The sequence below is a fragment of the Onychostoma macrolepis genome, chromosome 16, assembly GCF_012432095.1.
Source record: "Onychostoma macrolepis isolate SWU-2019 chromosome 16, ASM1243209v1, whole genome shotgun sequence".
In the NCBI taxonomy this organism is placed as follows: Eukaryota; Metazoa; Chordata; class Actinopteri; order Cypriniformes; family Cyprinidae; genus Onychostoma; species Onychostoma macrolepis.
In genome coordinates this window covers 4,498,299-4,509,015 of record NC_081170.1, presented here as the reverse complement: position 1 = coordinate 4,509,015, position 10,717 = coordinate 4,498,299, and the positions used below count along the sequence as shown (strand labels likewise).

The 10,717-nt window shown below is 34.5% G+C and overlaps 1 protein-coding gene across 2 annotated transcripts; it reads left to right on the top strand.

Moving 5' to 3' along the window:
* The first annotated feature begins 55 nt into the window (after window positions 1-55).
* Window positions 56-9,974, top strand: tap1 (transporter 1, ATP-binding cassette, sub-family B (MDR/TAP)). 2 transcript variants are annotated; one of them, XM_058746951.1, is made up of 13 exons: window positions 56-191; window positions 812-1,146; window positions 1,259-1,454; window positions 2,388-2,502; window positions 2,988-3,118; window positions 3,235-3,440; window positions 5,542-5,739; window positions 6,211-6,339; window positions 6,549-6,737; window positions 6,831-7,004; window positions 7,295-7,454; window positions 8,141-8,277; window positions 9,312-9,974. In XM_058746951.1, exons 2-13 carry the CDS (start codon window positions 820-822, stop codon window positions 9,543-9,545), a joined length of 2,196 nt encoding a protein of 731 aa, XP_058602934.1. In that variant the 5' UTR covers window positions 56-191; window positions 812-819; the 3' UTR covers window positions 9,546-9,974. The 2 variants fall into 2 exon arrangements, with proteins under 2 accessions (XP_058602934.1, XP_058602933.1); XM_058746950.1 differs by lacking the exon at window positions 56-191 and adding an exon at window positions 218-427.
* The last annotated feature ends 743 nt before the right edge of the window (window positions 9,975-10,717 follow it).

Here is a 10,717-nt window from a genome sequence, read left to right as displayed (position 1 = left end):
AAACAGCGATACGAGTCGCAGCGGTCAAAGACGCCTATTTACATAAGAGGACAGTGACAAAACGGCAGAAACCTACATAAAAACGCGTCCTGTGCGGCATTTTTACAGACGTTCAACGTTATTAATATGTAATATATGAGCCCTCCTTGATTGGTCAGTTGCCTACCAACGTCTGCCTGCCAACCAATGAGGTAGGAGTACGTCGCTACCGTTACGTTACGTAATTAATATTCATGAGTTATGCTCAGATGGGATTTTCCTTGCTGTACATACTTTCGGTTTCAGATTTGAACCTTGTGTGCAGGTTACACGAGAAGCACTCTTATTTATCTTCTTTATGTACTGTTTTTAAACTATAATGTATTAAATGAATGCGACGTCGACATTGAAAACATTTTAAAGCAGATTTTCAGTAGTATCTACTAAGGTACGTATTGTTTCCTTCTTTCTGTTCAGTGACATATTGTCAACATGCAGTGCTGGGAACTCTTTAATCTTACACGATACTTAAATAATTTTGTACAGTCAAGAGTTATTCACAACTTTACTATTATTATTAAGTAAGCGACAACTTATTGAACGTAAATTAACATAATTTTTAGAGTGAAAGTGAAAGTGAATTACTTATACGAAACCAAAAACATAAAATACCATTGTTTTACTTTGAACATGGTAACATGATAATGACACGTTGTGGTATCATAAAAACTACTTTTTGCACATACTAGTCTGGTTGTTTGCAATTGCAAATGCGTTTGTTCTGTGATTTTTTCTGTGATATTTGTTTTAAATGTTGCTTTCTCTTTGCCAGTGCTGGAGATGAAGGATAAGATGGCCGTTCCTCTGTTTGCCCTGTTGGCAGTGTGTGTTGATGTGTGTGCCGTGATGTTCATTGGTGCTATCCAGCTCTCCCCGTCCTTCATTAATAACACCTTCATCCTGCTGTGGGCCGGTGGACTGCTCCGATCATGTCTCCTCCTCTTCATCTCCTTCACTTACCCTGGCAGCCCGGCGTGGATGAAAGGATTCGAGGGGGTGCAGACGGCTGTAATTCACGGTCTTCTCTATCCAGTGTATATTTCTTTCCTCTGTGCTTGTGACAGGTCTACGGTGGAGCTGGTGTGGGGCTGGCACACCTGTCAAGGGGTAAGATGTGTTTTAACACATTTAAATGGCGTACAGACACCTGGAAGAGTATTTTAAATGTCAGGTGTGTAGATACGGTGGTATTTTGTATTAAAATCTGATTATGTTTCAGCTCCTGCAGGGCTATGTGGTGTTGGCTTTGTCTTTGTTGTTGTGGAAACGCTATGTTCCCAATCTCCTCCCGACAGCCAAAAAGCAGAAAACAGAGCAGAAGGGCAAGGCTTCACTGCAAAGGCTGCTGGGATACATGCAGCCTTTCAGTGGACGTTTTGCAGTAGTCTTCTTCTTCGTGGTTATTTCTTCATTAGGTAAAAACATGTGTTGTGTCATACATATAAATGTATTTCTTCTATTTAATTTTATGACTTAAAGTGGGATTTGTCAATTTAGCAAAAAAGACTTTTTTCAGACCCCCAAATATGATGATTCTTCTGCAAAGGACCCCAATCCTAAAATTAAAAAGGCAGCTATATATATATATATATATATATATATATATATATATATATATTTTATGTATAAAGAAAGACCTAATTTATATAGTAAAAATTTATATTATAAATATGTCTAAAATATTATTTGGCAAATATTTACTTTCTATTACTATAGTACTGTTATATGTACTATTTATTTATTTATTAAAACCAAATGTATATTATTTAATTTTAATCAGTTTATCAATTCATTTTAAATTATCATTATTATCTATAAAAAAAATATATATATATATATATATATATATATATATATATATATATATTACTTACTGGCCATTAAAAAATCATGTCATATATATATATATATATATATATATAAATTTGAGTTTTTCTCTTACTGGCCATTAAAAATCATTTCACATGACATGTCTGTTATGGCTTTATGATCTGTAAATAATTACCTTGAAATCTAGCCTGCAGTGTAATTTAAAACTATAGTCTGAGAAGTGAAAGAAAGTTAAATGCGATCTAATGTTACTTTTAGTTTCACTTTGGTCAAGTTTGCTCTGATAATTGTTCAGTACACAAAAGCATGCCAAGTTTGCAAACCTAGTAAACTTTTCAGGACTTTTCAGCAGCTATGCTGAACATATTGATTCTTCTCTACAGAGATAAGACATTTTAATGTTTTGATTGCAGCATAATGTGGGCCACTGATCATAAATCTTGTATCTTTTGTCTGTAAGCAAATTTGATATTGACATGAATGTTAACATGCAAATTTGCATGCATATTGTCCTGCAGGTGAAATGGCGATTCCTCATTACACTGGTAAAATGACAGACTGGATCATGAATGAAGATGAACCCGAGGCATTTAACCACGCTATCACTGTCATGACACTGATGACCATTATGAGGTAAGACCAAGACAATCTTTCTTACACCACTGTTGAAACGTTTAGGTCAGTAAGACACTGCAAAGGAAAGACACATTAAATTGATTAAAAGTGACAGTAAAGACATTTATAATGTTACATTTATAAAGTTTCAAATAAATCTTTTCTTTTGAACTGTCTATTCATAAGAGAATCCTGAAAATGTATCACGGTTTGCACAAAAATATTAAGCTGTTTACAGCATTTATGATAATAAGAAATGTTTCTTGAGCTGCAAATCAGCATATTAGAATGATTTCTGAAGGATCGTGTGACACCGAAGACTGGAGTAATGATGCTGAAAGTTCAGCTTTGATCACTGGACTAAATTACATTTTGAAATATATTCAAGTAGTATACATTCCTTTTAAATTGTAATAATATATCACAATATTACAGTTCATACTGTAACAGTAAATGCATTAAAGGTAAATGCACATCTCAGGATTTCCACCTGTTTTCTGCAGCGCTGTGTGTGAGTTTGTGTGTGACCTCATCTACAACATCACCATGAGCCGAATTCACACGTCCATCCAAGGACTCGTCTTCCAGTCTGTGCTGAAGCAGGATATTGCGTTCTTTGATAAAGCTTCCACAGGTAAAACTGCAAACATATTCCACTAGTGCTGGTTTTTGAACACTGGTGTCTTTTATCGTATAAAACTGTTGCTATCCTGACTGTTTTAATGCACGCTGTCACGGTTTTCTGTTCAGGGGATATTGTATCTCGCATCACCACCGACACCAACACCATGAGCGAGTCTCTGAGTGAGAAGTTGAGTCTGCTCATGTGGTACTTCATGCGTGTCATCTTCCTGTTCGGCTCCATGCTGCTGCTCTCCACCAGGCTGTCCATCTTCACCGCACTCGGCCTCCCCATCATCTGGATCATCCCAGAATTTTCCGGCCAGTTTTACCAGGTAAGATTGATATATTTTTAAAATCACACATGAGGTTGTAGGCTTAAAGAGAGTAGAGAGTTTGTTGTGCTATTTATCATTTTTTTCCCATTAGTGTACGGTATTTAAGTTTTCTCACACAAAATTTGTCAAAATTAAGTCATGATTTAGTCAAAACCTTTTTTTTTTTTTTTTTGTAATAAACTAATATAAATTATTATAATAATTGATAAATAGGTAAATATTTTTAACTAATAGATATCATCATATTACATCAGCTGATTAATCATAGTATAAGGCAATTATTCTTTGTAGGGGTGTCAACGTTAACACGTTAACGCATGCGATTAATCAAAAAATTTTAACGCGTTAATATTTTTTTAACGCAGATTAATCGTTTAAAAAGGTTTGACCCCAACTTCTTCCTGACATCGCAGCGTGGAAGGTTATTTGTCATTGTGTGATGAGGGTACAGCGAGCCAGTGTTGCCAGGGTAACAGCACAAGTGGGCTATTTTGAAAATACTGTCGTGGGAAAAATTACAGAGCCGTGGGTTGCAGTTTTTTGGGCTACTTTTTTAATGTACCGCGGCCGCCCAAAGTGTATATAGATAAATAAAAATTAAAATAGATCCTTTTACTAATGTGTATTACACTTGAAATGTATACCTGACAACTTAAGAACGGAGAGGCGGTTGTAACATCAAACAACGTGAGTTTCAGCCTGAGCATACATGTTAAGGCTTTTACACAGCAGAAATAAACATGACAACAGCCACTATAGACTATATAAGATAATAAACACACGATTACGATAGATATGGTTTGTGTTAATTTTCTGAATGTGTACATCTGAAATGCTAATTTGTGTAGCGATATAAAAGGCTATAAATAGCATATTTTAACAACAGTAAACAACCAAATTCCACATGTGATCGCAAAAGGAAGTTATTACAAACACTCGATGGTGGTTTGAAGTGAGTTCTGAGTAAAAGTGTACTGTTAATCATAGCATGATGCTAATGTTAGCTCTAATGCAGCTGCAGAACAGGTCCAATTCTTCTTTATAATTGCATTTTGTCATAATACTTCATGTAACATCGCAAGAAATGTTTTGTTGTATTTATTTAGAAATACTTTTGATAATAGTTGGGTAAATGTATACTGTGATTGAAGCGATGTGGTTTGGTAAACGTTTTATTGCCGGTATAAAGGCTGATAATGGCTGAATAAAAACAAGAATAATAAGGATTATGTCTCATACCTGGCGGAAGTGTGAAAGGTTCTGTTTCCTTAAACTAGTTTGTCATGCATTTCTTTATTTCAACACATTTACAGGTAAATCCTAGTATTTTAAATTTGCGATTAATCATGATTAATCACAGTCCATGACTGTGATTAACGCAATACATGTTTTTAATCGATTGACAGCACTAATTCTTTGTATTAGAAGTTTTCTGAAATGTTATGTTTAGATTTGCAGAAGGGGCATTATGTAATTAAATACGCCATAATTTACATACATTTCAAGAACAAAAATATGAACATTGAATAAGGCAGGTTCAAAATTCTTATTTCATTTTGTGTAAAAAATCCACAGTAAAAATCTTCAGAATATGGACAATTAATAAAAATGAATAAACTGTAAAGTTTGGTGTAAGTAAGTGGCTGAACTGATTTATGTATGTGGGGAAAGTTTTGTTTTTTTGTCATTTTCAGAAAATAGCCTTTAAAGATATGTAATTAAAATTGAAAATGTAATAAAAAAGGCATTTGTTTTGAATGTTTTCTTTCCACTATTCTGAGAGAAGACATATCATGGAAGCAAAATAGTCCAAATCTCAAAACTGAGCAGTGCATAAAAAAAAAATGGTTTTGTCTGTAGTGTCTTGCTCTAAGACTTCTATGGAAATAAATCATGCACAAAAAGACAAAGAATGTGCATTAAAAATAGGTTATTTTTTATTAATTTTATGTGGCTGAAATAAAATGCAGCAGCTTTTTCCTAATGTTGGGTGTGCAGATGTTTCTAATGATACCTTCAAATTTGCTGGTGGTTTTCTTTAGTTCATCAAGTGCATCTAGAGCATTTGTGTTTATGTGTGATAATGTTTTTCCCATAGAAACTTTCTGCACAAGTGCAAGAATCTCTCGCCAAGGCCAATGATGTTGCCACGGAAACCTTTTCTTCCATGAAGACAGTGAGGAGCTTTGCAAACGAGGATGGAGAAACCGAGAGGTACAGGAAGTGCTTGGAGGACACATATGCCCTGAATAAAGTGGAAGCCGCAGCTTATGCAGCCTCAACTTGGACCAATAGTGTAAGTGTTTTATTGATACACTGATGACCTTTGATTTGGCTCGCCATGACATATCACAAGAGGAAGGAAAAAATAGTAATAAAAGATGCCATTGAAGCATATCTTCATTCATAATGTATATATTTGTTTTAACTTTTTTTGTTTTATTTTTAAATTAAAAGGTAAAAAAAATTAAAAATAAATAAAAAATATAAGTGAATTTTATTAAAAAATATTTGAAAATGTTCCAAAAATTTAAAATGATTAAAAATGTAATACATTTTAATTATAATATAGTTGGATATAATGCAACATGTACATTTGACCCAACGGCCCTCAATCAAGTTTGATTTTTGGACTTTGTATTAAAAACCTTGGGTACCTCTGCTTTAGAAAACTGCTTTGTATATTAAAGCAGTTTGCATGAATATTTACACTATATTTCTAATGCATCTTGAAGTCAATGTTTGAAATAAAATGTGCATTTTTCAGATGTCCAGTCTGGCTTTGAAAGTCAGTATACTGTACTATGGAGGGCGGCTTGTGACAGGAAGTGATGTCAGTAGTGGTGATCTGGTGTCCTTTGTGCTGTATGAGCTTCAGTTCACATCAGCTGTGGAGGTAAGACTTCAGATGCTGTCTGTTTGACCACAGGCATCTTGCTCAACAAGTATCACTGTTTAGACAAACCCCTAACGCTTAGTATTAAACTTTAGGAATGCTCTGCATGCACCCACAGCGCCCTAGCATTGTTGTGGCAAATTTTGTCTGGAAAAACACCACTTTTGGTTTGCTTTTGTGGCTTTAAACCAGTGCCTCTTCTATCACAGGTACTGATGTCATACTGGCCGCATGTAAAGAAGGCGGTCGGTGCTTCAGAGAAAATCTTTGAGTACGTGGACCGAAAGCCTGATATTCCTCCAGATGGATCCCTCACTCCTCAAAGTCTGAAAGGACATGTGCAATTCAAAAATATCACATTTGCTTATCCAAAGCGACCGGACACAGATGTGCTAAAGGTATGCATCAAAAATCTCAGTAAAAATGTCTTATTATATTTTACAAAATAAAAAAAAAGAAAGTAGGAAGTAATTTTTTGCTGGTCTTTCTAGAACATTTCTCTTGAGCTGAAGCCAGGCCAGATGACAGCTCTGGTGGGTCCATCAGGTTCTGGAAAAAGCACTATTGTGAGTTTGCTGGAGAGATTTTACCAGCCTCAAAACGGGGAGATTTTATTGGACCAGAAGCCACTACTGAAGTACAAGGACCAATATCTACATGAGAAGGTAATCTATACTTTTCTATATACACTCTCAGAAAAAAGGTACAAAAGCTGTCACTGGGGTGGTACCCTTTCAAAAGGTACACTTTTGTACCTTATTTATGCCTAAAGGGTGAATAGTTGTACCTTAAAGCTACATATTAGTACCTAAATGGTACAGCCCCAGTGACAGCTTTTGTACTTTTTTTTTCTGAGAGTTTACTAATAGCTGCATCTTTATAAATGAATAAAAGTGACTTTTTCTTTGTCTGAATTCTTTGTTTGCTGACCTTGTTTATTCTCCACCCTCTTCAGATTACTGTGGTGTCACAGGAGCCAGTTCTGTTTGCTCGGTCAGTGCGGGAAAACATCAAATATGGCAAAGAAAATGCCTCGGATGAAGAAATGCGTGCTGCCGCCAAGCTGGCCAATGCAGATGACTTCATTGCCAGTTTACCTAAAGGATATGACACAGGTGAGTCTTAAAGTAACAGTCCAAACAACAACCCAAAAATGAAAAATTTGTGGAAAATGTATTCACCCTCAGGCCATCCAAGATGTAGATGAGTTTGTTTCTTCATCTGAGCAGATTTGGAGAAATTTAGCATTACATCACTTGCTCACCAGTGGATCCTCTGCTGTGAATGGGTGCCGTCAGAATTTTTGTTGGTAAACTGTTGCTTCTGACCAAAATACAAGTCCATAATTCATAATAACACCTCATCCACTGAAAAAGTAAATTTCCTGTTGTCCTCTCACATCAAAGTCCTCCAACATATTTGTTTAGAGCTGTTTATGTTTTATCCGTGCATATTTCTGTCCTGATTCAGAATTTTTCACTGGAGAAGGCAATATTATGGATAAAGGACTCATATTTTAACCAGAAGCAACAGTTTGAACGTTAAAAACATCTTAATGATAGAGTTGCGTTTTTTTTATTTTTTTTACAAAGACAGAGTTTTTCTCTTTGCAAGGCATTAATTGATGGACTGGAGTGGTGTGGATTACTTGTGGATTACTTGTGGATTATTGTGTTGTTTTTATCAGCTATTTGGACTCTCAATCTGACGGCACCCATTCACTGCAGAGGATCCTTGGTGAGCATTTAAAGTTTAAAAGTTGTTTGAGAAAGTAACACGTGTTGTTTTGTGTTTTTTTCAGATGCTGGAGAGAAGGGCGGTCAGGTCTCCGGAGGTCAGAAGCAGCGTATCGCCATCGCCAGAGCTCTGATTCAGAAACCGCAGATTCTAGTGCTTGATGATGCTACCAGTTCCCTGGACACCGAGAGTGAACACAGGGTAAGAGGCACGCTTATTGCCACCATGAAAACACCTGATTTAAACGATTTGCAAAAGCCCATATACGTATATTAGGGCTGGGTGATGTATTGAAAATTTATGGTACATGTGTGATAACTTTGCATTAAACTTCATTATGAATATTGCAATGACCTTTTATTGGAATCATTTTCATGACAAATCACTTTTAAATTTGGCCATTAAGTTAACTAAAGAGCATATAACTATTGAAAAATGTTTGTGATTTGCATCTGATTTTAAGTTCAGTAGTAATACGCTTAATTCATTCTTGTGAATCAGTTCAAACTGCCTTAAAGAATCAATTCAAAACTCTGTTTAATGAGTAATTTGCATCATATTAAATGCACATTTTGTAAAATATATATGGGTAAATATATATTTTTTGTAGTTGATCATTTTAAATCTAGTTTGCAAAAAAATGGCCACGTGGTTGAGATGGTGGTTCCTCTGGGGAAAAAAAAAACTTAACAGTATTTAAATTAACGGCCATTTAACAGTAAATAAATGTATTTATACCAAATATCACCTAAGTTTGAAAAATATTGAAATACTGAATTGATCTGTTTAATGATGAATTTGCATAATATTGTTAGTAAAGTATATGTAGGTAAGTATTTTTAGTAGCTTTATTTCTTACAGTTGAAAAATATGACACTGAATCTGATCATAACTTTAATTATAAATTTTGACGATATAAAATAATTAAAATGCTTTTTAGCAAAATATATGCGGGTAAATAGATATTTTATTTTTCTATGTTCATTTAGAAGTCTTTTTGAAGTTTTAGTTTTTTATCTATTTTGATAAAATGGCTGCTTGGTTGAAATGATGGCTCTGAAAAAAGAAAAAAGAAAGAAGAAAAAGATTGTAAGGCGTTTAAGAGCAAATTACTAATTACTTATTTATACCAAACATCACCTAAGTTTGAAAAATATCAAGATGCTTTGTCTTTGATTAGTGGCTCCTTGGGTGTGACCTTCCCTGATCTTGGGTTCTCGTCCACTTCTTCTCAGGTGCACAGCGCTCTGCAGAAGGAGCTGAAGAGCTGTACGGTGCTGCTCGTCTCTCACAGACTGAGCGGCGTGGAAAAGGCACATCACATCATCTTCCTCCGAGAAGGGCAAGTGGCCGAGGAGGGGACCCATGAAGAACTGGTGGCCAAAAATGGATTCTATGCAGAGTTCGTGAAACAACAGAATACTTCTATCCATCGCAACACAGAAGACGTTACAAACTCCGGTCAATGATAGACTAGCTGATCTATATTAAATCCGAGCCAGCACAAATAAGATTACAAATCTTTGCATTTTTTCTCCATTAACACATATTTCTCAGCTTTTCAATTATGTAAATGCTACTAGTGTTTTTAAATTAGGTGTAAATATCACAAAAAATGCAAGAAAAGGTATGGGTGAATCTCTCTAAAATATGTCCAGGTTTCCTAATTATTATTATTCTTAATTACTTATTTTTTTGCATGTAGTATTTTTTAACCTATTATTAGGGAACCTATTTTATTTTTATTTATTTTCCGTTTTATTTTTATGCATCCTTTTCCTTTTTATTTCTGGATAAATATGTCCTGTTCTTGACATATTTCCTGAGACTCACCCATATACTGTTAGCCAGGGCTTATTAAATCATTTGTAATACACTTTCCCAGCAAAGTACTTCAACCATGTCTTTTTTGTTTGTGTTTTTTTTTTCCTATGGTTGATATGTTCATGTAAATAAACATAGTGCTTTGTAACTTTCATTAATTTGGCATTTTAAAACATTATTGCTTGTCAGATGTTAATTATGGACATGTTATGTGTTTGCCCAGTAATGTTTGATAATGATCTATTAATGAAAATAATAAGAAAGTGCAACCAATTCACTTTTTTAAAGAATGTCCATAGTTGACATTTTGCTTTTCATATTCTTCTAAGATATTTTAGGACCATTGATCACTGAAAAAAATCCTATAGTGCTAGAATAACACCTACTCATATAGACAGTGTAGCACACATCCATACAAAATAAAGATTAATAGGTGAATCAGAAACAGTATTTTACAGAAAGAAATACATCTTATTATTTAAAGGTTTTAAAGGTTGAAAAAGCGTTTGAGATCATTAGGAAATAAAGGGTTGTGAAGGGAAATATTTGCTTGTGAATATGAAACTTGGAGGTTAACTATTTTTATATCTTTCAAAATATAATAAAGAAAATATTTGAAGTAATTTAACCATGCGTTCAGACGGAAGCTTAATTAACATGCAAAATAAATTATATTGTAGATTTTCTAAAGAGTTTTTTAAAACAGATTCGTTTAGTTTCTTTATCATCCTTACAAAATCCTCACTAGATGGTAACCGTGAGTCATATATAATAAACTCCCTCAAACCAAACTGTACATGGGCGGTTCTAGCTCTGC

Bases quoted from the DNA above. Each gene is read 5' to 3' on its own strand.
- tap1 (XM_058746951.1), top strand. From the start codon at position 820: ATGAAGGATAAGATGGCCGTTCCTCTGTTTGCCCTGTTGGCAGTGTGT. The intron at 5,740-6,210 runs GTAAGTGTTTTA...TGCATTTTTCAG, and splicing joins CCTCAACTTGGACCAATAGT to ATGTCCAGTCTGGCTTTGAA. The intron at 8,278-9,311 runs GTAAGAGGCACG...ACTTCTTCTCAG, and splicing joins ACACCGAGAGTGAACACAGG to GTGCACAGCGCTCTGCAGAA.